At 43.5% G+C, this 26,793-nt stretch overlaps 2 protein-coding genes and 4 long non-coding RNA genes across 6 annotated transcripts; 2 read left to right on the plus strand and 4 right to left on the minus strand.

Annotated features, from left to right (window-relative positions):
• Window positions 1–552: 552 nt before the first annotated feature.
• On the minus strand, window positions 553–4,630 carry LOC136304414 (tissue-type plasminogen activator-like). The gene is made up of 6 exons (XM_066207973.1): window positions 4,616–4,630; window positions 3,979–4,154; window positions 3,342–3,478; window positions 3,113–3,253; window positions 1,577–1,725; window positions 553–721 (listed from the first exon to the last, which is right to left on the minus strand). The coding sequence occupies exons 1-6, from the start codon at window positions 4,628–4,630 to the stop codon at window positions 563–565; spliced, it is 777 nt and encodes a 258-aa protein (XP_066064070.1). The 3' UTR covers window positions 553–562.
• A 542-nt stretch (window positions 4,631–5,172) lies between these two features.
• On the minus strand, window positions 5,173–6,215 carry LOC136304411 (uncharacterized). Its single transcript, XR_010724555.1, has 3 exons — window positions 6,132–6,215; window positions 5,477–5,568; window positions 5,173–5,198 (listed from the first exon to the last, which is right to left on the minus strand). It is a non-coding gene; the product is annotated as an uncharacterized lncRNA (long non-coding RNA).
• A 34-nt stretch (window positions 6,216–6,249) lies between these two features.
• Window positions 6,250–7,255, minus strand: LOC136304412 (uncharacterized). Its single transcript, XR_010724556.1, has 3 exons — window positions 7,175–7,255; window positions 6,678–6,791; window positions 6,250–6,305 (listed from the first exon to the last, which is right to left on the minus strand). It is a non-coding gene; the product is annotated as an uncharacterized lncRNA (long non-coding RNA).
• A 452-nt stretch (window positions 7,256–7,707) lies between these two features.
• LOC136304410 (uncharacterized) lies at window positions 7,708–14,926 on the minus strand. Its single transcript, XR_010724554.1, has 4 exons — window positions 14,883–14,926; window positions 13,043–13,256; window positions 8,778–8,879; window positions 7,708–7,748 (listed from the first exon to the last, which is right to left on the minus strand). It is a non-coding gene; the product is annotated as an uncharacterized lncRNA (long non-coding RNA).
• Window positions 14,927–16,457: 1,531 nt separating this feature from the next.
• On the plus strand, window positions 16,458–22,140 carry LOC136304415 (inhibitor of nuclear factor kappa-B kinase subunit beta-like). The gene is given in 14 exon segments (XM_066207974.1): window positions 16,458–16,516; window positions 16,905–17,002; window positions 17,420–17,508; window positions 17,974–18,063; window positions 18,450–18,574; window positions 18,904–19,011; window positions 19,322–19,451; window positions 19,894–20,088; window positions 20,341–20,402; window positions 20,404–20,453; window positions 20,808–20,931; window positions 21,185–21,336; window positions 21,450–21,511; window positions 21,928–22,140. Coding segments are annotated over 14 exon segments (1,458 nt in total). The 3' UTR covers window positions 22,042–22,140.
• Window positions 22,141–22,671: 531 nt separating this feature from the next.
• On the plus strand, window positions 22,672–23,612 carry LOC136304413 (uncharacterized). Its single transcript, XR_010724557.1, has 3 exons — window positions 22,672–22,953; window positions 23,140–23,287; window positions 23,491–23,612. It is a non-coding gene; the product is annotated as an uncharacterized lncRNA (long non-coding RNA).
• Window positions 23,613–26,793: the final 3,181 nt, after the last annotated feature.

The raw sequence follows: 26,793 nt of genomic DNA on the forward strand, positions 1-26,793 counted from the left end.
AGTTAATTGGTTCCAAGCTGAAGAAACAAGTAGTATAGTATTCTGGAAATAAGCAGCCCATGCCTACGGCTTTTGTTCTTTCTACTGGAAATAAACTTAAATTAGCGAAGTCAAATGGTATAAGGACAGAGCTTAATGTCTTCAATTGCACAGTCAAATAAGGAGGAAGATGAAGTTTTCAGGAAATTAAATATCCCCTTCAGTTCACACACATTCCTAAAACAATACAGCTGCTGAAGAGATGCATGATGTTCTCTCTTGGTTTATTCACTCAGGGCCAGAATTAATTTTTATTGTACTTATGTGATTTGATGCAAGGTGAAAGTTTGGTGTTGTTGGGGAAAAAGATGATTAGCTTCTAATAACCTGTAATAAGGAAAGGAGAGCATTTTAAGAACATGACCTTCCCACACACTGCAGTTTGTCTTCCTGTTTTACTACAAGTAATAAGCATCCGGATGAATGGGAAGCCCTGTCAGCAAACTTAAAGCACCCAGAAGGAAGCTGTGAGGGCATGGCCGCAAGACTGCAAAGGTTTCATCTTTCTTTCTTTCTTTCTTTCTCAGAGTTTCATGGTGTCCTGAATCCAGTCAAGATAACGACTCACATTTGTATAAACACCAGGTATGTCTTTGCGGCCACAGCCTATTCCCCAGCTGATGATTCCAATCACATCCATACGATCGTCCTTCACACAGACCAGAGGCCCTCCAGAGTCGCCCTACAGGGAAGTAGCAGATTAGTAACAATCTCTTTGTTTGGTTTGGCATTGCTTTTCCCACCTCCACTGGCTTTAAGGGTTCACTAGTGTTTACAGAAATACCCCATGCAGTATGCTCACAAATCAAGAGCTCTTAGTACTTTTACCTAAGTCACTTTCATGTTTCAGACTGCCTCAATGCTCATCTTATGAGGAGAGATACAGAAAAATATAACACCAAGGTGTCTAACTTTGTATGGAGCTCATTTATGAAATGCAGGTAAAATGCTGAAAAGAACAAAGAGAGGAAGGCCTTTATTCAAGCTATAAAGATACAAGGGGTTTTAGACTGTGGTGTGTAACAGTAAGGCAAAATTATTAACTAGCTGTTTAAACAGAAAGGATGTGGATTGAATGCATGCCTTCCTTTTTCCTCATGTCATAGCTGTTTGTTCTCTACCATCTTTCAGCCTTTATCCTTCTTTGCACTACTTTTCAGTAGAGGAGCACCCCCTTCCTTCTACAGAACCTCCTGCTGAGTTTTGCATGCTCACAAAACAGAAGATACTAGGAAATGATGGGGTGGGTTTTCCTGTTCAGTTTTGTGGTATTTCCTGTATTTGGGATCTTCGGTCTGTGTTGCTCTGGTTTGACTGCTTAAGTGTTCCCTGCCTTCCCCTCCATGAGGGGTGGGGGAAGAGAAATTAAAGAGGAGCCACCAGTTCTATTCTGTTCATCAAAAGCCTACTAGGACTGCCATGTAGGCAAAAAAACTTCTTTAAACAATTTTCTGAAGCTTTTTGTTTAGTTAGCTCAAAGTACAGAGGAAAGAAAAGAGACAAGGAAAAGAAAAAAGAAGAACAGAATAGGGTTTACCTTGCAGGCATCATCAAGGTTCCTTGTGTCTCCTGCACATAACATACTGTCCGTTACTGTCCGGTTCTCTAGATACTGTGCTGTGCACCGACTGGCTGGGAACAATCTGACATGGCCTTCCTTCAGGTGCTCTGAATAGAACGGAGAAACTGGAAGGAAAATGACAACATATATACATACATATGTCTCTGTATGTGCATATATATGTTTTCTAAAAGTTGCAGTTCAGTTTCCATAGTTTAGGGGAGAGTGAACTGAAGTAGCTCTGTGGCTAAACTAAAATTTCCTTGCAAAAGGATTTTTTTTATATCTTGCGTGTTCCACTTCAATAATCAGAACCACTTAAATCTCGTTGAGAAAGAATATTGTCTCTTCAGCAAGCTAGAGAGGTTTTATGCAGGCTCCAAATTAAAGACTGCTGGGTTTCTTGGTGGATAAGTGATCTTCACAGAGTTACATCAATCAAAATGAAGTAACAGGAAATGTCTATGAAAATGCCTTAACCGTATGAAACAGGATCCTAACTTTTTAACATTAGACTTGTACTGACAAAAGTTAGATGCTTTGTCATACATAATACTGAGTAACTGCTACACTTACGTTGGAATGGAAGAGATTTGCATGGTTGATTTGGACGTGGGTTTTATTCTCCTGTACAGCTACAATTTCACAAAACTGGAAGTTGGCAGGATTGTTGCTATTCAGTAGAGTTTTGAATTACAGTTGCAGCATCTTTTCCCTTTCAGAATTTATCCTGTACTCCCTGTAAGCAATGCTGAGGACAAGCTTTAAAAGCACCTTAAAAACACTTAATGCCACACTTACATGCTACATCTTTAGGTCTGTTCCAAAACCCCTGTGGGTCCAAACTGTGATTAGGTCTTGTATGATGGATGCTTCACAGTTTTTCTCTTACTAAGTTTACAAGTTAATGAACTTAAAGAAAACGGAAAAGGAAGAAAGTAAAATAAGAACTGGGGTTTTTTTTGTTTGCTTTAAATACAGGTCCAGCTGTGTACACTTTCACACACCTTTTATTTCTGTTTGTTACAGCTCACTTGAAAAGCAATTTAACCAGCCTTTTAATGTATATCTGGGATTGTTATTTCTTTAGCCTTTTTTTTTGCTACTCTCTGCATCTCTTAGAATAATGCGTCAATCTGCAACTGTATGGTATATCAAGGCTTGAGAGAAATGAATTTCTGTCCAAATTACAGTATCTAAATGTATTGAGTACAGCAGATGTGGCAGCCCTGATTGCAAATCTTATGTCTTTCCTACCTTACTCATTGTGCCTTTCTTTTTTAGTTTTGTACTGTGGAGAGTATCGGGGAAGACTCTACTAGCCCATAGGGCTGACAGAACTCAGATGAATAACTTACAGTAAAACTTGTTTTTGAGTAATTCCTACATACATTTTGTAGTGCTCATATAAGCCATTATGATACATTACACATTCAGTGGTGCTAAAGGCTTGAATTCTTTGAGGGCAGAGGACTCAAGGTCTGGATGTATAGACATGTATCTTCTACTTACATTCTTCATTTTTGCCATAACCAGAGATCTCACATTCAGTCCAGTCAGGCAGCTGCAGCTCTGGCATGGGGAGGCAGGCAGCACGTACAGTGCCTGTTTCAACAGCACAGTCTTCTGCATCTGACTTCAACTGCAACAGAGCTGAACATGGAAAAATATCCCCATTTCATTAACCACAAATTTGAGCCAATCATGACCTTCCAGTCACAATGTCAGAAAAGTTTCTTACCAATATCATTGTTGAAATTTTCTGAGTCAAATCTCTGATGCACAGTGTAGTTCTTTACTTGAAACTTCTGTTCATTTTCCTCGGGAGTTGCTCGGGAAGTCCTACCCAGTACAATCTTCAGCTGATTTGTACTAAAGCTGAAGAACAAGAGAGTCTGTATTCCTGTGTTAACTAGAGCGCACCTTTCCCTTGAAGATGTGCTGTTGGAAAGTCTGCTCTTTATTTATTTATTTATTTATTTATTTATTTATTTATTTTTAGCTCTATTACTACTTCGTTACCCAGGCAGTTTGACTGCAAAGTGACCTATTTGCCTTCTTTTTTGCTCTATATGCTTACAGCCATCAGGGCAAAGTTCCTCTGCCAGCCCCTTGCTGTTCTCAAGTTTCAGATGGTTCTGCATGTGTATTGACAACTGTGTTCTTAAGGTAACTGATACTTTCCTGTGGTACCTTAATGCCATCCTGCTAGTTTGCCTAATTAAATGCCTCTCTGTAATGCTCAGCACAATTAACTATAATCTTTAGTGCAGACTTACTGGGATAAAGAGGGGTTTTTCCAAGTCTTATACCCTTCCAGTAAAGCTATACTGGATGCTTCTATTTTCCAGACCTTTTACCCCCAGTCCTCAACTTACCCTTCCTCAAAACAGTGAGCTGCTGACAAAGCCCAGCAGGAACTGATCAGAATTCCTCCACAGAGAAAATGCTCTCCAGGCACTTGGTGATACTTCACAAAGATGGCAGCTCGCCATGGGTGAGCTGCAATGTCTGCGTAGGAACCACCTTTAATCCTGTACCGGCGTACTCTGCACTGCCGTAATCCACAGGTTGCTGTGGATGACAAACCCAGAAAAAGGCTTTTTGTTTGGGCACTCTTGCTTTGAGTTAAGGTTAAGAGCCTGCTAGTCACCAGTCCATGTTGAGGCAGCTGGCCACCAACTGTTTAGTATTTGACTCACCGCTGTTTCCTAGGAAACTTGTATTCTGATTTGAGAAATACAGTAAGGAAACCCTGCCTTTTCCTGTCCTCCATTTCTGTAATCTTCCCTTCTGGCAGAGCAAGAGGCATTTCCATGAGAGTGGAGCTACAGAATCTCTTTTTGCTCCAAACAACTTTGTTTGTTTGTTTGTTTAACTCCAGCCCTTTTTTTTGCTGGAAGATGCTTGAGTGTAATACAGCTTTTTTTCTCCAGATCTTATTTTAATACAGATGACATGCAGGACTGTAATGCTTCAAAGAAAGAGTAGAACCAGGAGTGCTGGTATCCTTACAGCAAGTAGGCCCATTGCAGTACTCCCATGGGAGCTGATTTCCTTTCAGGACATGGCACCAGGGCTTGCTGTCATTATCCGGATTCCTGCAGCATAGGAAAGAGAAGAGCTATTTGTATGATCAGATCTGCAGAGAGTTTGCAGACACCTCAAGGTGTCAGACTGTGACCCGAGTGCATTTTTTTTGATATGGGGGGCCATAAGGGGGCACTCCCTAAGTGCAAATTTCATTTGCACTTGCAGAGCCTGATCTTAGGGAAGTATAAATAGGCCAGGTGGAATAAAATTACTATTGGAAGTGAGTTTCATTGCCACCAGTAATGTGCTTTATTAATCTGTGTATAAGATTAGAGCCTTGCCTTAACAGTACTGCAAGACAGTTTGGTGGGTTGGTTTTTTTTTTGTTATTCTATCAACAACTACATACCTACAGAAATTGTGACTACCAAGGCCCAGCTGGTAAGCATTTCTTCTCCAAGCAGTATATAGCTTGTTGACAAGGATTCGAGAATTCCACTTCAAACAGGTAGCTCCAGAACTGGTAACACTGCGGCTGCCGCGGTAATCTGTGCCTCTTCCAGATCTGCAGTTGATGTTCCTAACTTCAGTAAGAAAGCTGCACGTTAACTGATTGATGCAAAACTGTCGGTTGTTCCTAGGTGTGATTTCTGTCAAGGCATCTATATATTACCTCTATGTATCTCATTCTCTCAGTGTCTTAAATACTAAAAGCCTAAATATGGTATAACATGAGAGTTTCAACTTTTTAGGCTACAAAAATAGCCCAAGTTCACAGAGAACCCTTATATATGCAGCAAATAATGGAAATTCCAATGTCCATTTCCTGTCCCCTGCATATACCTTTAGAACAGGAGGGCACACTGCAGTGTTCCCAGGTGTACCTTCCCCCTTTGTAGATATAGCACCAAGGTCTGGAATCCTCATCTGGGTTTCTGAAAGAGTTACAATATTATGCATCATTTTAAAGCTATTGCCAGTAGTGTCATGTAGGCCATCTAATTCGCTTAGTCCTGCTCTGCAGTGAAGATGTGGACTGAACCATCAGAAGTTTCTAGAATTCCTATTTTAATTATAAAACTGTGGAGTACACTGGTGTGAAGATGAGATGGCCAGTAGCTAGCAGGAGTGGACAGCATGTTTGTGCAGTTTAGGTCATGGACAGAAAACACTATACAGTTTTGATCAGAATTTGAAGCTGTAGAAAGCTGAATCAGAAGTGGAGTTTAGGAAGGACTGAGAAGGGGCAAGAGAAAGACTCTGGGGTGAGACACACTTGCATTTTGTAGTCCGCCACAGACATCAGTCTAGGAAGACCTGAAGTGCAGACACGTCTACAGACATGGCAATTACTGCTCACGGGCTGCACAGTATCTGCACCTGTGCAGAGTATTCCCTGCTTGGTATCAGACTACAGCACGCAGCCATTCTTTTGCTCCAGGCTCTTAGAATGGGCTAATTCCTGTGGCTCTGACCCTGTGCGCCATCAGCCCCTCACCTGCAGTAGTTGTGATTGCCCAATCCCAGTTCAGCAGCATCCTCTCTTTGGCCACTGTACAACCAGTCCACCAGGCCATTGCTATTCCAATTAAACATTCAGTTCCACTCTCTGCCGTGCTCCAGATACCCCTATATGTTACTCCAGTGTCTTTGTAGCATTTAACTTCAGTATCTGAAAACAAGGTAAGATCTGAAAATCTAAGGACAGCATACCAATTCTTTTCCCTGACAGTTTCCCCAGTCTCTGTTCTGTTTAAACTTGGCTCTCAAATGTCTTGTCTAGTAAGTCAGTGAAAATGCCCTGTCAGGCAGTCTGCAAGTGTATATGAAGGTCTTCAGTTACAAAATTTTAGAGTTTTATTAAGAGACACCTAGAACAACCAAGATGTGCTTAAAAGTTCTTTGTAGTATTAGCTTTCGAATAAAAAAAGACAACTTACTAGAGAGCCTAGCCTACAGCAGGAGCTTCTGGGTATCTCATCCTTGTGTACTGCACAGCTAACCCCAATAGCATTGTTCACAGCAGTTGATGCGGTATACTCACCTATTTCACACTGCTTCCCTGAGAAACCTTGGTGGCACTGGCAGATGAAGAGCTGTGGGGAATAATATGCCTGTGAACACTGGCCCCCATTGTAGCATTTATTTCTGGTGCAGGCTGTGGAATAAGCAAAAGCCAGGAAATACTGTTAGATTTCACAGAAGCAAGAAGCTGGAAATGTATACACACCTTTCATTTTCCTATCAGTCTCTTTTAGCCTGTTCTGTTTTTCCCTACCCACCTGTTATTGCCATGTGCTTACAGCCTTTTTGTGTAGTGCTTCAATTTTTTCTCTGTTTCATTCTCTCCACATATTCTGTCAGACTTTTTCAGCTCCATGCCCACTCCCACTTAGTCCCGCCCATGACAGTGTATACTGGTATTTTCTTTTCTATCCTCTTCTATTCCCAGACAAATTTTCTGTGCAGTAACTCCGGCCCTGACAATGGACGATTAGATGGACAAGCTCTCACCATTTCCTTTTCCTTTGTCATACTTACCTCTGACAGGCACAGTGTGGCAGTGACTCCGACCACTGTCACACCTACAGTATTCGATTCTGCTCCCTGAAAGCCTCAGCCAGGTCCCCCTGTATCGGTAAATTTCTGCAGATGAATTATCTGTGCAAATGGCTGTAATCGGAGAAAGGAAATCCTCTTTCAGTTCAGGGAAAAGACCTGGCTGAGCAAAAGGACTCCCTTCTATTTCCAGGAGAAAAGCATCTGTGATGGGAGCATCTGTCTAATGGGTTGCCCTTTTTCCTTCTCAGACCACAACTGTCCCATCTCTCTCGCTGCTGTGCTGCCAAATGTACTGTTCCACTATTGACTCGTCTCTCTTCCTTTCAAGAAGAGCAGAGGGAGGGGAAAACTTTGTTGTGGATGGTATTAATGCACTGGTATTTTGCCTTCTGAATCTCTCATCCACATAACCATGACAAAAAGCTCTCAGGCTCTGTTTCCTCAGCATGATTTGCTTTCCCCTCCCATGTTCATAATGCTCCAGCTAACATGGTTTTAGTTAGCCTGGCTTACCTCTAGATCTGGCTCCTCATTTGAAACGCATGTGTAAGCCCTGCAAGCAAAGGAGGTTAATTCTGTGAGTAACTGCTCTCTTAAAAAAGATGAGAGAACAAGTACCTTCAAAGAGTCAGTCCTTTTCTTAAGGGCATGTAAATCAGGAAGCTCTGAGGAATTGTCTGCCCTCTTGTCAGACAGTACAATGAAAAGTGCCTCTAGTACCTCAGTATGGGTTCCTAAGAATTGTAAATCATTTTGTTCCACAGATTACCAGGTGATTGCTTGTCATCTGAGTGAGGTGAATTTGGGATATGCTGTACTCACATTGTGTGTGAAGTCATTATGTGTTCTTGGGGCATTGCAAATGCTAACTAAAGCTTGCCAGCTTTCTGCTCTTTGAAGGAGGTTCAAGCAAATAATTTCCAAGGTAGGTACAGTCAACAAGCAGTTACTTTTGCTCACTGACATGCAGTTTCCCCATGAGACTTTGTAGCTTGATTATCTTTAAGAGATATGTCTCTTGCAGCCAGTTAAATGAAATATTTTGGATAAAGTTTAATGGAGGAAACCAATTTAGAAAGCTGCTTTGATTAGGCCACAAGAGAAAGAAGATAAGAAGGAGGAAAGGTGGGATAGCAATTTTTTGAGAAAGGGAGTAAACGTTCTGGAATTGTGTAGCATTTACTCAAGCTGTGTGTGGTGTGAGGCTTAAAGTGAGGGGACAAGGGAACCACTGACGTGCAGTTTTAAGTGAGAATAGTGATGAAGATGATGACCATAGAAAACGGAAGGCTGGTTACAATGGAGTTCTTATTAACAGTGAAAGGTGACAGTGAACAGATACACCAAGAATACCCGGAGAAGACTTGTTTACTTGCAAGTCTTGAAATGAAAACGAGCCAGGATAACACATAACGCATCCACAATGATAGACTACTTTGTAACATTTTTCTTCCTCTGGTTTGTAGTGAGCTAAGCAGATTCTCATTCTGCCTGATGCAGACAGCTGCAGCCAATGGCAAAGGAATGCTGCTGAAAATACAGGAAGATGGCAAGAGAATTATTTGATGCATTAGCCTCTTACCTGGCACTGGGCAGTCATGATTGCTCCTACCAGCACAAGGAGACATGGGAGCTTGCCTTCCATTCTGAGTGTTTTTCACATCAGCTCTAAATATCAAATTATCTGTAGAGACAAAAAATACGATGTTGAACAAAGGAAGTTTACAGTGTGAATGGAGTTCAAGGTGTAACTTTAAATTAAAGTTTTAAATTATGAAAATTCTTTTTATACAGTTTTTCAACCCATCACTTCTCAGCTGTCTGGTCTAACTGTCCTGGTCTTCCTAGGGAAACTGCCAGGCTGGATCCAGATGTGCTTTTGCTTGATAAACTTAGAAACTTGATAAGCTAAAGCACACTCATTTACATCTGGAGGAAACTGAGAGAATGCTTCCTGGGAAATAATACAGAAGTAAATTCCAAGTACTTTTTCCCTAAATTGTAGGATGCCAACAGTAGTACCACGTGCACAATTAGAGAGATGGGCTTATCTGATGATGCAGTGCAATGGTGATTTAAATGCGTTAATTGAGATTCTGATTACTGACACCTACGTAAGAGATCTCTTGCAGAGGGTCTGCTGAAGGGTCAGTTTGTGTTAACAGTGGTTTAAGAGGATCTGCATTTCTTGTAGACTGCTACTTTGGGTGAGAGTGAAGATTCTCTCTTGTGTAGAGAATGTGTAGGCAAAATGACTTTGCTTGATGATAGGTGAGGAGTTATTTTCAATATTTCTACCGATCCTTCCCAACTAAGCCTTTAGTTTTTACTAGTATCATACGCTTTTGCTAAAAAGGCAGAGTTATGGCAATGGTCTGGCAGGCTAGCTTTTATTCTGATAGTCTCATTTATTTGTTGCAGCATCTTTCTCTATGTCACTTCTATGCAGTCACAACTATACATTATTCCCTCTAACCTCTTCAGCAGCTTTACACTTCAAAGCCCTCTTCAATTCACCAAGAAGAGTTTCTGCTTTCTCCAAATCGATTTACATAGTCTGACTCGTCTATCAGTACTCTTGGGAGAGAACTTTCATTGATCCCTAGTGGAAGATTGTAAGGTGTAATGTAGATGTGGTGGACCCTGCCTGCTTTGAACAAGTCCTGCACCACGAGTCCATTTTCTCTCTTCCTTTTAAAATATAATACCTCCTATACAAACCAAGAGCTGGGAGCAAGATAAAGTAGCAGGCACAAGATACAGGCAAGAAGACAGATTTTAATTTCCAGTCTCTAGGATTGCCCTGAAGTTCCAAATACTTGAAATAATATTCAGGCAGCGTTGCCCACACTATCACCTTTTTATCATCTATGTTATATGCAGAAAGCTAACTCAATTATTTGAAAAAAACTACTACTTCCGGAAATCATGAGCTCAGACTCTGTTTATATAAAGCCAAAGAAGGCAGCTGAATAACAGCTGGTGAAACTGGAGTATGATAGATGAGTCATAAATTTGGATTCAGGGCTAATATGGAGAAAGACTCTGGGTTTTTAGTAGTCTTGTCATTGGGGCTTTTTTGTTTGTCTGTTTGTTTGTTTGTTTGTTTGTTTGTTTGTTTGTTTTAAAATTTGTTCAAAGCAAAAGGTATAAATAGTCCAGTTTCTGAAGCAGAACCAGAAGTACAGCAGGATAATTTAGGATGTGATTTCTCATCATTAGGCTGCAAAAAGAAGGGACTTAGGTTGCAAGTCAGACTGAAAAGATTCACAAGAACATCTTCTGAGAACCTTAATTACTCCATGCTTTATCTTTAGGTCACATCTTGACGATAAAATGCTTAAAATTCGGAGCATCTCTCAGTGACTTGTATTGGTCCATAGATTTCACAGGACACTTTTTATATACTTTCAAGTCATTTTTCACCTCTTAGGAAACACTGTATAGTGAGCCTTTTTAAAAAAAAGTGGTACAAGCGATTCCCAAATAGACATTAACTTCAATTGCATCTGAACTATATCAGCAGCGTTCCCAAAGCCGAAGTGAATGATCTGAACCGCTGTCCAGTCGGTTGGTTTCTGCTGTAACCCTGTGTTATAGTATCCTTACTCCCCGCAGCTGTGGCTCATTATTACAGCTATGCAGGCTTGTGTTCTGAATCCCACAGTGGCAATGTTTTAACTTGCTAATTGTTGGTATCACTGGTGATCTTTGTTGTTATCTGCAGAGAAGGCTTGAAGTTCTTAAAACTGTTAGAAACAAGATCCCGGTAGCTAAGACGTTTTCAAAGAAAGCTTTGTTCAGTGAAACTACTTAGATGTGAGTTGAGCTGCCTGGTTAGAATTTCTGCCTGGGAAGCTCGGTAAAGAACTGTTGAGGTCTTATTTCTGAGGTATCTGCTAAGATGCCCCCAAAACAAGGCAACGCCAGTGATTTTTTTTTTTTCCCCCTGGCCTAACTGATATCTTGGAAGAAATCTTAGCTACCTGAAACCAGCAGGAAACTGCAGACCATTTTCAGGGGGTAGTTGAATGTCTTTTTATTTTTTCTTTGCCTGGAAGACTGACATGAGGAGTCTCTATTTTAAAAGCACCTGCATGGCTTAATCAAGTTTATCTCATATATTCATCTGTACAAGTAGATTCTAGCCTTACACAGCATGTGTTTATACTGCAAATGCTGTAGATAGTCTCTCTAAAGTTTTTTTGCATCAGATGCCACACCCTGCCTTCCATGGATTTCTGTTGCCCCTCTTCAGGCTATCTTAGCTTATAATGCTGCAGCCTTTCCCCCACCTCTCCCCAGCTCCCCGTGGGATACCTGTCCATCCACTGATGGCTGCTGTCCCACTATGCATGGAAAACTGATAACAGATGTTACCCTATGTTTATTTTCAGTTTTGGGAAGGTACAACTTAAGCCAGCCAATTGGAATGTCTTGAATGATAAGCCTCGTCAAATTGGAATTTTATGTCTGTTTGAAAAGTGTATTTACAAAGCTCCAAGTAGAAACCTGCAAGCAATGCGCATCTGGCAGGGCTCTCATAAACACGTGCGCCTTCTGATCTCAGGCTGTACTTCCTTTACATCAAAAATACTAGACAATAAGTCAAAGACCTAGATGCAATGTTCTGTCATTTTGATTCTACACTTTCAAGTACATTAGGACATAACAATGTGCGATTCCCTACATTTGTCTCTTTTTGCTGAAGCATCATCAACGGGAATGCTTAAAATCCCACGTATTAACCTTATTATTACTAACAGCCTTTCTAAGCAGTAATGATGTGTGCATTATCTTACTAATGTGGAGTAAGACCTAAAAAAAGAGCTGTAACTTATCAAGTGTGAACAAAAAGTTCTTAATCATAAAATCATTTAGGTTGGAAAAGACCTTTATGAGCATTGAGTCCAACTTAAAACTAACATTGCCAAATCCACCAGACCATGTCCCTAAGTGTGACATCTATAGATGCAGAAATTAAAAGTAGCTCTCCTTCCTCCCAATGACACAATGCATCCATTCCAACATACATTGTTTCTGAATCTATAGCACTAATAGCTTTCTTGGTGATGATCAGCTATCTTGACTTAGTTGAAGCAACTGACTGCCTTCTGGATAAAGTGTTTCTGCATCCCCTTTCTGAACTGAGCAGATGAATAGCACAATTGAACTATTTCTCCTTAAAAATATAACAAACAGACCTCTGTTTTGGGGGGAAAGAGCTAAAAACCCAAAAGGAAACAAAAGCAAGATGCTGTAGTCTTTTAGGACATTGGATGAAATGAGTATTTCAAAGTCTTTGTTTTTGGAGTCATTCTCGGTATTTCCTGTGGGTTTGGCCACATTTAAGGAGAAGCATATTTAGGGAGAACTGAAGATGACCCATCCTCCTCCTCCTCCCTGTCCCTCCATTATCATGCTTTGGAACCTGGAGTGAAAGGCATAGTCTGATCTCCTGGGAAGATCAGATAAATTCTCCTTTTGCAGCTAGTTCTCTGTGTCTCCTTACCTTACCATCAAGATATTGGTCAACAACTCTCCCTTTAAGTTCTTCTGCTAATGTCCTTTGTGTGGGGGACTCCTCCTTGCTTAACTGGTCAGAGCCCAAGGCTGTCAGCCCTCTCCCTGGAAAGCTTCAGCTTTCCTGAAACTACTGAAAGTTAGCAGCTTTACCCACACTATGAATCTCTTCAAAAACTGGAAGGCAATAGCTCAGTTAGTTAACTATCATGGTGCTTCAGTGGGATTTATTAAATAATAATATTTAATAGTACTTAATGACAATGCCAGTCATGTTGAAAACAGGAAATGCCAGTTTTGAAACAGGTGCAGAGTCGTGCCTACCTTTTTGCTTCTTCTCTTCTGTATTCTCTTGATGATTTGCTTTCCAGACCAGGCTGGGTTTGTGTTTCCTGCGTCTCTGCTCTGATCTCTGTCCTACTTGTAGCGCCACTCGAGGGGGTGGAGACTCCCTGGGCCGTGGGGCGTGCTGTCCACATCCCACCCCTTCCCGAGCATCTAGGGGATGGTCCAGGCAGGCGGCTGGCTGGGGGGGAGCCTGTGAGGGACGGGAGGAAAGCTCCTTGCTGGCATGCTGCTGGATTTTACGGCCAGTTTGTTTTGTTCTCTCTCTTTTCCAGTCAGAGAGCAGATTCAGCCTTCGTAACAATTTTTTTTCCCCACTGAATACCTTACTGTTCAATGACAGAATAGTACTTGTCTCTTACAGTGAACTGTCCTGTCCCATTATGCTTCTGGGTGTGTGAGTGAATGAATGCACAGCTGTATTATTTTCTAATATAATCAGAAGTCTGCAGTATGTAGACTTAGTAGTAATAACGAGAAACTCCTGTTTCATGCACGAGTGTAGTGTGCTGTACTCCTAATTAAGATGTTTGGCAGAGAGGCCCTGACCCGCATGTAGAGCAAAGCATGCCCTGAACAGAGCCATGGGAGAAGAAACAGTCAGGGGAGCTTGCAAGTTAAATGAACAAAACTTCTAATGAACTTTGGATATAAATAAGGAACAGCATGTTGAGGACCAGAGCTAAATGTTCACTGATGCTACTCATCCTAGAAAACTGAGATCTACTCACTGGGGTGTGGTCACGAGGTATTCAGTTATCAAAGTGTGGCAGACAAATGCGATGATTAGTTTTAGAGCTGATCTTTGGGCACTGTTATGAAAACAGTCAGTGGTGCAATTGTTACAGCGATGAATGTGTCCTACCTACTTGGGACTGAGTCACTAGCAGTCAGGCTCCTGACAGAATTTAGTGTAAGGCATAAGAACTAGTATGTGAGTGACTTCATTTTCAGGAAGCAGCTGTATGGAGTCCTCATTTGGAAAGCACGGCACTGGCTATTTTGCATAATGGTAAAGATGAAACACTGCGTACTCTATATGTTTAGCTCTTCTCTGCACAGAGATCTATGTCAAGATTATCAAATGTATTTCCCCAAGAGTCATGGTGCTGGTGATAACATTACTGCCATAAATCTGATTTAAGTGTAGCTGCATTTGACCCTTTCCAGAAAGGACTTCCAGTTACTGAGATTAAACACTGCTGAGTGAACAGGGGCTAATTTATTTTATTTTTAAAGATAACAGCCTAGATTAAAGATGTTAACAAACTAATGGCCTTGGGGGAAGATTTCAAAAATTATTTTTCTGACTTTTCACAGCTTAAGGACAACCATAATTGTCTACGGAGTGCAGTGCCATTTGTAGGGCTTAACATATTTTAGGAAAACCAGCAATAAGTGTCTGCTCTCTCAAGCACCATCTACTGGCTTTTCTCTAAGCTGATCCTCAGGATAATTTCAGCAGGACTGTTTAATGTCAGTGACGAAGTGTGACATCATGACATCCCACAGCCGCCCCATGTCACCCAGACGGGACCCTCTGTGCTCGGTGGCTTTGGCAGGTCCAGTGCAGGCGACTGGAGTTGCGGTAAGTCTTGAAGTGTATTTTCCATCCCCGTACCATTGCGCGTCTTTGCAGTGGCATTAAAGCACCTCATGCCAAGCCAGGCCAGGAGGAAGAACTATCCAAACCCAATGTAATGCCCAGAAGAGCGCTTTGGTTCGAGCGGTGCGGTGGGAAACGCAAACGGCGCATCCCGGATTGGCAAGTTTGGGAGATGCTGTGGGAAGAAGACGGCAACTCTGCAATTTTACTTACGCAGCCCACGAGCTGTACTCTCCTGTCATTCCGAGCCCATGACTTCACGCGGTGTGGCGGCCACGAAGATGGCGGCTCCTGCGCTCCTCGCCGGGGCGGCCGTGACCGGGCCCAGCGCCGGCCCCGCGCGGCCCGTTTAAGGGCGGGCGGGCGGGCAGTCGCGCCGGAGCCGGAAGCGCAGGTCCCGCGGAGCGGAGCCGGGCCCGCCGTGAGTCGCCCGCCCGCGCTGCAGGCGCTGACCTGCGGGCCCTGGGAGATGCGGGAGCGCCTCGGCACCGGCGGCTTCGGCAACGTCATCCGTTGGCACAACAAGGCAGGAGGCGGCCGGGCCCGCGGCGCCTCGACTCGGGACCCGCGCTTAGCCCAGCCCTTGCCGCGTCCGCAGGAAACCGGCGAGCAGGCGGCCATCGAGCAGTGCCGGCAGGAGCTGAGCCCGCGCAACCGCGAGCGCTGGGCGCTGGAAATACAGATCATGAAGAGGTGAGGCGGGGAGGCGGCGGCGCCGGGCCGAGCCCGGTGCCCGCTTGCGGCCGGGCCGGGCGGAGGGCTCGCTGCGCGGTGTGGCGGCAGTGCCCCGGGACGCTTGGCCAAGACGGCCCTGGAGCGCGGATCTGACGGGTGCGCTGAGGGAAATGGGGGGGAGAGGCTTTCGGCCGCCGGCCGCCGAGGATTTCTCTTCCGGGAGGTGCCCAGTCGGCTGCGGCGGCAAGTGCGTGGCAGTTCACGCCTAAGAAAGCTTCGCCTTGTGCTGCGTGAGACTCTTGGGTCTCACACTGCCGTCTTCGGCTCGTCTGCCATGCCCTCAGCGCTACAACAACGCTGCTACCTAGAGCCGCCGCTTTGCCTGACTTAACGTCTGTGCTGCGGCAGTCCCTTGGGGTGTTGGATTAACATTTTCGGCTGCAGCAGTCTCATTGCAGTTTGGGTCTTTTCTGGACGGTAGCAACAGACTCCCTTGCACTCCTGTGCAGGGCTCATTGCTGTACCTTCTAGACAGATCTGTAATGCGTACATGTTGAAGAAACACACTGTCTTCCATATGAAGTGCCAGGAGTTAAAATGAGTCCAGATCTGTGAAAGATGGAAACCTTTAGAATTCACTAACTCAATTTCTCAAAGCATTTGTGACCATGTTGGGCTTTGCGTGGTGACCACGAGCACATGAAAGCGTATAGCAGTTTCAGAACATCATGTATACTTGCCTAATTTTTGTTCCACAGACTGAACCATCCCAATGTGGTGGCTGCCCGCGATGTCCCTGAAGGGATGCAGAAGCTCGCACCAAATGACTTGCCATTGTTGGCCATGGAGTACTGCCAAGGTGGAGACCTCCGCAAGGTGGGGCCCCTAGGATGGTAACCTAGGAATGGATCACCTTCTGATCTGGTCCTAGGTTTTCTGCTGAAGTTTTCCCTTCAAACCTTTGCTTTCATACCCTGATGTTTCCTATTTCTAGTCATGGCATCAACAAGTGTTGGTGGCTTGGTCCTTGGTATTATGTTCAGCTTTTGAAGACTTAAGTGCTTTGTATTTTTTTAGGTGCAAGTGACACTGTGAGGAGTTTGCACCTAGAGAATGAGGGCAAGCATAGGGGACGTGCAAGAGTATTTGAGTATGGCCAAGACCATTGTGGGGTAGGTGCATCTGTAGGCTGTACCCTTCCTGAAAGTGATGAACTCTTGTCTGTCATAGGAAGAGATAACACATGGTAGTTCTAATCCTAAGGCTTTTCTGACCTTTGCTATAATCTGCCCATAGCTAAAACACGGCCTCAGATTGGAATTGATAGTGTCAGGCAAAGAGGGATGGAACAAATAGAAGGATGAAAACGGGATGACAGTGACTTCTTTCATCTTCTTACCCATGCAATTAAACCAAGGCACAAAGCTGTAATTGCTGCTACCGCAGGTCACAGTCCATAGAGTTTTGTGCTTCTGGAGAATTTAATTGCTGTTGCTGAAACTTCTTGCATCCCTGAGAATTTGTGGAACTCTGGAGTTCCCTCAGGATAGAGAAGGGAAAGACTACATTCTGTGTTCCTTACTTGCAGTACCTGGACCAGCTGGAGAATTGCTGTGGCTTGCGGGAAGAAGCTATTCTTATCTTGTTATCTGACATTGGTAAGTGGTGGCAGTACCTTCAGTTGTCTGAATTATGGAAACCCTTTTAGTCCTGAGTCCACTCTCCAAATATACAGTAGTGACCTTAGTGACTCCATTTCAGACTGACCTTTTATGATCTTGATCATCTCCCAAAAGTGTTGGGAGTCTGGGGAGGTTCTTGCCTACTGGAAGCTAGCCAGCATTACTACAGTTTACAGGAAGGATGTGAGGGAACATCCAGAGAGAGAACTCAATTTGTGTCCAGAGTTCTATGATGCTGACTTTACCCCTTACACTCAGTGTTTCATTGTATGTTTGATTGTACAAGGTCTGATGTGAAAGCCATGCTTATTACTAGATAGAATAGATGAATCCTTACTGAGCTCATGCTCGGTACTGTTACTTAGCTCTAACAACTGGCTTTTTCTGTCTCAGCTTCTGCTCTCAGATACCTTCATGAGAACAGGATCACCCATAGAGACTTGAAGCCAGAGAACATTGTGCTGCAGCAAGGAGAGCAAAGGGTAAGCAGGAAGCAGTCGTCTCTACCTGCACAGACAAGTAAACTTACAAGGAACCTGCATGTGCTTCATGCAGTTACATGGTCCCTCTGCAAGAGCACTCAGCCCAGGATAACACCTGTCTCAGGTCACTGTCACATAGTATTCTGTGTGCAGCTGAGGTGAGACATTGTATTAGACGTCTGTTAACACCTGACATTTTGACTTTCAACTATTAAGGAAAGAAGCAGACTGTACTGATTGACCAAAGATCGGAAGGAGCTAGAGGCGTAACTGCTAAGTGTGCTACAACACCTTCAAATTCATTGTGGTTTTAGAAATCTACAGTAGCCTCCCATTTCTGCTTCTATCTCTTCACTGGCACCTTTCCTGCATAGCTTTGAAGAGCCAGACCTTTTCTTTCTGCTGTATGATGTGCTTTTAACAGGACTTCAGTCTGGCATTCTTATTCTCTGTTGTGTGTTTCAGTTAATACACAAAATCATTGACCTTGGTTATGCTAAGGAGTTGGATCAGGGGAGCCTGTGCACATCCTTTGTTGGGACTCTGCAGTACTTGGTAAGAAAGGAATTCAGCTAGAAGAGCAGCTACTGCTTTCTAGTGGGATAGAATTAACTGTTACCAAGCTTTGGGCTGGGATTAGGTACTTGCACGGTATGGGGTGCGTTTGTGGTGCTGAAGCTAGCAAAGGTGACTGCTTTTTTGCTGACGCTGGGTTTTGCTGAGACTGGGTTTTGTGCTACCTGCATCTGTTATAAATAAGCAGGAGTGCCAGTAACCTATGCTACTCACTCCAGGAGGGTCTTAAAGCACGTGAGAGGCAGCGTTCAGTAATGTCTTTAATTATTTGTACAAATGTTAATGAGATGTTAAGGGATAGAGAAAGCTAAGAGCTTTCTGGCCAAAGCCATCTGGCTTTGTCTCACGCGTGTAAACTGTATCAGGCTCCAGAGCTGCTGGAACAGCAGAAGTATACGGTGACAGTGGATTCCTGGAGCTTTGGCACGCTTGCCTTTGAGTGCATTGCAGGCTTCCGACCATTCCTACCCAACTGGCAGCCAGTGCAATGGTGAGTGAACCGTGGCTGGGTGGTAAGTGGGCATGATGTGACTTTCTTGTTTTTAGGAAGCAGAAGTGTGGTCCCTTGATTCTGAGGATAATATCCCTATGTTTCTTGCCCTTTTGGAAAGTGACCCCTTTCACAGGGGCTTGACTCACCTGAGCAAGTTCAGCATTCCTGATACTTGCTCTATGGGATAAGGGCTGACTCCTGCAGGGCAGGTAACAGAAACCAAAGTGGCATCTGTATTATATGTCAAGAGTAGCTTTCAAGAGCCTACTAGCATGCAGGCTGGGAAAGGCGGGCAATTTTTTCACCATTGTACTCGCTTACATTAGGCATACAAAAGTGCGTCAGAAGAGTGAGCTGGATATTGTTGTTTCAGAAGACTTATCCGGAGAAGTCAAGTTTTCTAGCAGTTTGCCCTGCCCCAACAATCTAAACAGGTGAGTACTAGAAATTGCTGTGCTGAGATAAACTGATTCTTCTGCAAAAGGACCAAGTTTGTGTTATATGCCTTACTGTGTTAATCTGTGAATACATTGAGTGCGTGACACAGGCAGTACTACTGTCGCTTGTCAGACTTGTGTAGTCTTGGTTTCTGCCTTCTAAACGCTGCGTTTGTGATGGGGAGAGGTGGAGTGCTGGAGGGCGAAGGAGGGAGGCAGTTTTGTCAGTCCTCCCACACAGAACAGGCCGTATCTTTACTGCAAATGCCCTTTCACCTTTTCTGATCTCCTGGTTTTTGTTGCTCAGTGTTTTGTCTGGGAGGCTGGAGAAATGGCCGCAACTCATGTTAATGTGGCACCCACGTCAGAGAGGTACAGATCCTACCTATGGACCCAATGGGTGTTTCAAAGCATTGGATGACATTTTGAACTTGAAGGTAAGCAATATGTCTGTATTAGCCTAAAAAGTTTTCCAGAGAGCAGTTTCCTGAGCCTCTGAATCCTAGACTTAGGAGGAAGAGTGAGGCAGAAACTCATAGAACTGTCTCCTGACCGTTAGTGGCAGGTGCTTTCCTCTTGCTTCTTTGAGGACAAATACTCCCTGAGCTTGTTGGGAGTAGTGAAGAGCTTCTGTGCATGCTTGGTTCCATATTCTGAGAGAGGATTCTACAGGTATTTAACTGCCATGTGGCCTCTCTTCCACTTGATGGAGGACAAGAACTTTGCCATAATGTTAGGAAGTAGCTGTAAAGTGACTTCTTGATTCTGCCAAGTGCTTTGAACAGTTTCTTGGTGGTCATTTTTTAGGTCCCTCAATCTCTGCTCTAAGATGACCAATGTATCTTCAGCCTTTCTCATGCCACGCTACTCTTCTGGTAGTTGCTTCACGTTTTGAACATGGTTACGGGAACTGTGCACACCTACCCTGTGACAGAGGAAGAGACTCTGCAGAGTGTGAAGGCCAGGATTCAGTCAGATACAGGAATTCCAGAACAGGACCAGGAACTACTGCAGGAAGCAGGACTTGAATTGTTTTCTCAGAAGTTGGTCACTAAACATACAGCTGATGGCAAGGTGAGTCTCAGTATTCCCTTTCTTAAGTTTGAGTGAATCAGAAGTCACTGCACTCGCTTTGGGATCACAGCACTCCCTGCTGTTGTGGCATGCTTTTGTCATGGTAACCTCACAGACCTAACAGCCACTGTAGCGTAGGCACCCTGTTGCCTTTGGTGCTCTGTGTTTGGTTGAGGAGGACTCTTCTGTTTGTGGTGTTAGCAAGGCTTGCTCTTCCCAAGAAAACCTGGTTGGGTCTTTTGTCTTCTGCAGGTGAATGATACTGCAGCAGCAGACACAGACCTTCTCTTCCTCTTTGATAACAAGCAAGTTTCCTGAGGCTCAGGTGGCCTTGCGTCCTCATCCAGAAAGTGTTGGCTGCATCCGTAAGGACTCCTCTGGCATGAATATGAAGGGCGGGGCGGGGTCAGTGTTGAGAGGGGCGTCTGTGTTTCGTGGTCTGTATCATGCACAAAGAGTAGAGGGAGCTTTTGCGTATTGGGACTGAAGAAGCAGTAAAATGGACTGTCATTCATTCAGTTTATCAGAATAACTAAAAAAGGGAGGTGTTTGATTTTGACATGCTAGGGGAGCTGCACAGGGGTTATCCAGCTCTAGGCTTTGCAGGCAGTAGCATGCCCCTCAAAGGAGCAATGTTTTGGTCTGTTTTGTGATAACACACTATTCCTGCTTCACGCTGATATGTCCATTTCCCTTTCTCCCACCTCCTCTGTTTTCAGTTCAGGATCCAAAGAAGGATCTCCACTTTTTCCAGTTGCGGAAAGTGTGGGGTCAGATCTGGCACACGATGCGGATGCTGAAAGAGGACTGTAATCGGCTTCAGCAGGTGCAGCGAGCAGCCATGTATGGTGGCCGTTTCTCCACAATACTTATCTCTGTCTTTGTGCGCTGGTGGAAGGGAAGACAGAAATGGGACCCTGTTGGAATGGGAAAGCCCGTGATTGGAGCTGTATGCAATTCATGAAAAGTGGAGAGTTAGCCCTTTGGCACAACTGCATTTGTCCTCACCGCTGTCTCAAGTATCTGTTTTGGATGTAAATGAAAGCCTGGTGGATTTCTACTTTCAGAGGCTAATAGGACCTTCTCGTCCTTGCAGGATGAATCTGTTGCGTTACAATAGTACCCTCTGGAAGATGAAGGATTCTATGGCCTCCCTTTCTCAGCAGCTGGAAGCAAAGCTGGACTTCTTTAAAACAAGCATCCAAATTGACCTGGAAAAGTATAAAGAGCAGATTGAGTTTGGAATTAGTGAGTATAGCATCTGGCAAACGGGTCTTTTCATGACTCTTATCCTCACAAAAACACCTGCCTCCTTCTCTGTGAACCTGAGAAAGCCAGTCACTCTTCTTTGATTCCTCTAGCTTCTGAGAAGCTGCTGTTTGCCTGGAAAGAGATGGAGCAAGCTGTGGAACTTTGTGGGCGGGTATGTTTCTAAATCTAACTGCTAGTCATAAAGAGGTTTGTTTTTGTTATCTCTCCCCTCCTCCCCCTTTAGCTTCATTGTCCCTGCCTTAAATAGAAGCCCCTTGTATCTGCACTGATGTCAGATTTCACATTGCCTTGGTTTGTGTGGCACAATTTTTGTGCATTATTAGTACTACATGAAGCTCGTTCTGTTGTAAGGCTTAGGGGGAAACGGGAGATCTTGGCGAAGCCCCAGAAACGTCTTGGAATTTCCTTGAATTGAAACGACTCGTTTGTCTTTGGCCAAGGCTGCTGTTTGCATCTTGTTGGTTTGTTTAGAAATAAGAATGAGAAAGGAAGAACCAGTTTGAGTGTGAGTGGTAGTGTCTCTAGGTATGAGACTGTTGTGTTGCTTATGTTCTACCCTGCTTTCAGGAAGATGATGTGGAGCAGGTGGTGAAGAGGATGATGGCCCTGCAGACAGACATCGTGGACCTGCAGAGAAGCCCGCTAGGTCGTAAACAAGGAGGAACACTGGAGGATTTGTGAGTTGAACTACCTTGAGCTTCAGATGCAGGAGTGTTTCTGGCTAAGCTTACTCGCTAGAGGACAGTGAAAGGGCTGTTTCTTCCACCCAAATTGTGGGGGACTGGGAGCACTTTAACACTAAAGATGTTTTTTGACTCATCTGTCATTGTTCTGAAATGGCAGACAGGTATAGAAAAGATTTGAGTTCTCAAACTATTTGTTGCATGTTTTGGTTCTTTGGAAATCCTTTTCTTTCCTGCTTTTTTTCTTCTAGAGAAGAACAAGCCAGAGGGCTGTACCGAAGACTCGGAGAGAAGCCAAGAGGTAAAAGACGCTTTAGCTCAAGGTCAGCTTGCTTTGTGTGTAACTTTGGAGGTGTAGTAAGGATCACTGAGAAAACTATCTGACTTCTAGGCCTGCCCAGACACTAGCAGCACATGGGCTCTCCTGGATTGCCTTTTTTCGAGAGGGAAGTCAGGGAGTCAGTTTCACACTAGACCAGCCTTCCTTTCTTGGTGCTTTGTGAGCTGCTCTCGAAACTCCTCTGGAGCTCTTCTCAGAGCAGGCTGTTGCCACAAGCAACAAACAACCTTTCTGGGTAGAAAGGATGAAAGACACGACTGTTCCTTTGATACAGTCCCAACTCTCCTTTTCAAGTTCTTTAAATTTTGAAGAAGGTGGCTAAAATTCAGTGTAATTCATCCCACTCAAACTCGCATATCCTGAACTTTGGCTGTTTCAGGATTAAAGCAGTAGTGGAAATGAGCCGCTAAGAATCTTCTCACTCTGTCCTATAAACCGACCTTTCTGTGTAATATTGGCTCTCATTCCAGATCAGAGGACAGGCGGTGACAGCCAGGAAATAGTACGACTGCTTCTACAGGCAATCCAGACCTTTGAAAAAAAAGTTTGAGTCATTTATGCTCAGCTCAGGTGAGCTTTGTACATTTTATTCAGAGTTGAGAGAAGGTATTTTCTCTTCCAGCAAGAGAAGGTTTAAAACTCATTGCATATGGCTATTGAGATCTTGCAGTGTTAACAGAAAATAATTAACTTCAGAACTGTTCTCCTACTGCAGTGGCCCATGTGTGATCTGATTAGTTTTTATTTTTTTAATAGTAAAACTGTAGTTTGCAAACAGAAGGCATTGGAATTGTTCCCCAGAGTGGAGAAAGTGATGAATCTGATGAGTGAAGATGAAGAAACAGTTGTTAGGCTTCAGGAGAAACGACAGAAAGAACTGTGGAACTTGCTGAAAATTGCTTGTGTAAGTAAAATAAGAACTCCCCTTTAACCTGAGAATATGGTTTGTAGCACAGGCTACTGAAACAATAGTAAATTGAGTGTATCCTATGGTTCTTTTCTTTATTTTGAATCAGTATGAAAGCCAAGTTCCAGGTTGCCTCATATTCCCGGCTGCTGAAAACTAGCGGGAACAATTGCACTCTGAATATTTTGTGTTTTCATCAGAGTAAAGTGCGTGGTCCTGTTACTGGCAGTCCAGAGAGCATGAACACATCCCGTCTTGGTAGCTCAGGTCAACTGCTGCTGCAAGTCCCTTCTGGAACATTCAATTTATCAGAATCTGTAAGAAAAAGCTGAGGCAAAGTCTGGAGTTCTTCGGCTGCTAATGCCACCACTACAAAGCTAGGTTTCCTGCTTTGTGCAATAATGGCACACAGGGTTTCTCATATTTTACACTTTGTGTTCAGCTTGCATTGTCAGCAACCTTAGTTTACTTGGTAGTTAAGACTTCCTGGGGCTTTCAGATCTTCCATATGAAAATTTGGTATCATGTATGGCTTCACTTCCCCCAGCCTCAGTAACAAAAGTGGTTTTTGGTTTTCTTCCTTTAATCTGAGATGGTTGGGCTCACTTGGAAGTACACTGCCAGCAAGAACTGTTGAAGTATTGTCATGTAAGGTCACAGTAGCTGAGCTGTGTCATTGAGACTGCTGCATGCGTAGTTCCGGCTTGCTTAAATGAACTGGGTTACCACTTGGAATGAAAGACCTTGGTTTTGTTTTTGCCTGTTGCCCCATCCTTAAGTTTATAGGCTTCTCAGCTTTTCCTCTAGCAACAGTGGTTCCACCTAATAAGAACCCAGTTCCATCTTGGAATACATTTCCTTTCCCCCATTTGGTAAATCAGGGGCTGCCACCAACTTTTCAAGTTGCAGTATGAATTACAAGCCTATGACCTGACTAACTTCAGTGTTCTGCAGCGTATCTGCCAGAAGTATTTCTTAATGATAGAGGCAGCATCTCTTTAAACTGCCACAGAAATTAATAGTGTAATAATTGCCCCTTTCAGTGAGGAGCTGCTGCTGGAATCTGGGAAACTTTGTAGCCAACTAGAAAATGTGATGCATGACACAATGAAGGATCAAGAGCAGAGTTTCCTGGTAATGTATTCACTCTTCTGTAAATGGACTAAGGAAGTGCCTGGCTTCGAAGTTCTGAATGTGCAACTTTGCCACCACTAACACAGCTAAATGAAATCTGCATTTTACTCATGGCCAAGGGGGAGAGTAGGAGATGCACAGAGATAGGAAGCACCGGTTCCCTCATAATCTGCCGCCTGACTTACTCTGCTTGCCAAAACTGGGAGCCACATGCTGGGAACTTGCTGCGCTAAACAGTAAAGGATGGGGCAAAGCACTTGGCTGTTGTACAAAACTACTGCAAAAGTGCACACAAATTTGGGATGAGCGGGTGTCAGGGATCCTTAATTTAACAATGCAGAATATTGAAGAGAGAGTAAAATACTGGAGAGTGCAAGTAGGTTGTTTCCTTGACAGCAGTCACGTGGCTCATCGTGAAATTGACCAACTTGTTCCCAGTAAATTTTTTATACCTCTTAACACACTTTACCTTTATTTTAGAAAAAGCTCAACTGTAGCCTGGTGTTGAATTTCATTTATTCTTTCGGCTCTAGACTGGAGCTGGCTGCAGCTTCAGGTAGAAGAAACAAACAATCCAGAACAAACCCAGATGTAGAATCACTCTGGTTGCCTCTGAAGCCATGCTGCTTTGGGAAGCCAACTGTGAAAAGCTGCTGCCTCTGAGAAGGGAATATCAACTGCCTTCTACTGTCACCAACTGCTTATGTGATACATATGGCTTAGCTTTTAGTATCCACTTCTCAGACACTTTTTCACAAAGATACATTAGGGAATGCCTGTTCTAACTGCTTGGAGAATGTTCTTAATTGTGCCTTAAGACAGCAGATCTCTGTCCTGATACGTCTTCCCTTGGGCATTGCCTGTGGCTGATTTGCTGCATTTTAGGCTTTCTAATGAACAATGGACAAGGTATACCCAGTCACTGGTAGATGTCACCTTCCTAATGAACTGTGAACTTAATTGCTTAACTTTGCTGATTTGCACTTTTTTTCTTTAAGTGTAATGGTTGTACTTACCTAATACTTGTTTCCTGTATGGGAACAAAATTATCTAAAACATGTAAACTTTTGGTTTGCTCTTGTTGATGTGCTCAATAACACTATAATGGAAAAAGCTGCTTTCACTGTGCAGGTCTCTAAAACATGAGAGGTGTAAGAATGTTAGCCTAGAAACCAAAGAAGGAAATCTTCAGTGTACAGGTATCATGTAACAAAGCATTTGCAGATTATCTATTAACCATGCTTAAAGTTGCATGAAAAGATGAAAAAAAGACCAAAAAAACCCAACTGGATGGAACCTTGGTGAGAGTCAACACACACCAACCTTGTGTTCTGATTGTGACCAATTTATTTCATTCTGTTCTAACCCCAAATTTCCACTACAACACAGAGACCTCCTTTTATAAAAGGCTGTGAAGTATAGGACATGCAAAATGCAATACAATAATGGGGAGAGGTTGGATTTTCTTTTGGTTTTTTTGGAACAGATTTAAAATACAGGAAACTGAAATGTGGCAAAAACATCACAACTTCCATGCATGCCTTCAAGTGTCTTCCTTTGTTGTGCTGGCACACTCTGGACTTCAGCATTGGGTTAAAGTCATTCTTGGGCAGAGTAAAAAGTTCACACTTCTTCAAATTTCCGAGTAATATTAAGGCTGAAATGCACCGGGTACACTTTTCCTTCATCTTCCAGAGCACCACCAGTTGTTTTACTTAAAGCTGTGTTAGGCTTCCAGCTCAAATCCCAGCCCAATTTTGTGACCTCCAGCACTGAAATTCTTGCCATCAGTCAAGCCTGAGAGGGTCAGCTTTACACCTACAAAAGCAAGTCACAAGAACCATCATACACTGACATCCCAGTACAGTGCTCTTCCTCAGGTCCTTGACCTCACTAATGTGGCTTAGTTGCCACAGGAACTTGCATCCATAGACATCCTTTAGTTCTCTGAGTCTACGTAGACTTCTAGCTCCTTTGTTCATCTAGTCTGTTCTTAAGATGACAGTGAATTAAACCATAGTGTAGTACTTAACACCATTTGCTGCTACCAGTGAGAACTGCGTACCAGGTCGAAGGGCATGAGTGTAACCAATTCCAGTGAGGCTGGCATTGTTCACTTTAGCCTATAGGAAAAAAAAATCACAGTATTTATCAACTGTGTAAGTATTCATACAGAAGTATCCCAGTCCCCAGAGAAGGTGGCCTGTGCATTAACACTCTTGAGCTACTTGGAGACCAACCTCTCTTAGAAGCATGTTCCAATCTTTTCCTTTTCTCAGGAGTGTTCAGCTTAAGCGAATGGTGCAAATTCTGCCTTCACAGAATGCCATGCTGTTTTTCACTGCCTCCTCTATTATGTCTTTATATCT

The sequence above is a fragment of the Chamaea fasciata genome, unplaced genomic scaffold (assembly GCF_029207755.1).
Source record: "Chamaea fasciata isolate MVZ Bird 193981 ecotype frontalis unplaced genomic scaffold, bChaFas1.0.hap1 SCAF_80, whole genome shotgun sequence".
Lineage (NCBI taxonomy): Eukaryota > Metazoa > Chordata > Aves > Passeriformes > Sylviidae > Chamaea > Chamaea fasciata.

Excerpts from the sequence above, each read along its gene's own strand:
- LOC136304414 (XM_066207973.1), bottom strand. Across the intron at positions 1,726-3,112 it reads TTATGGCAAAAATGAAGAAT|TTTCTCCGTTCTATTCAGAG; the intron begins GTAAGTAGAAGA and ends TTTTCCTTCCAG. Across the intron at positions 722-1,576 it reads ACCTTGATGATGCCTGCAAG|GGCGACTCTGGAGGGCCTCT; the intron begins GTAAACCCTATT and ends ACTTCCCTGTAG.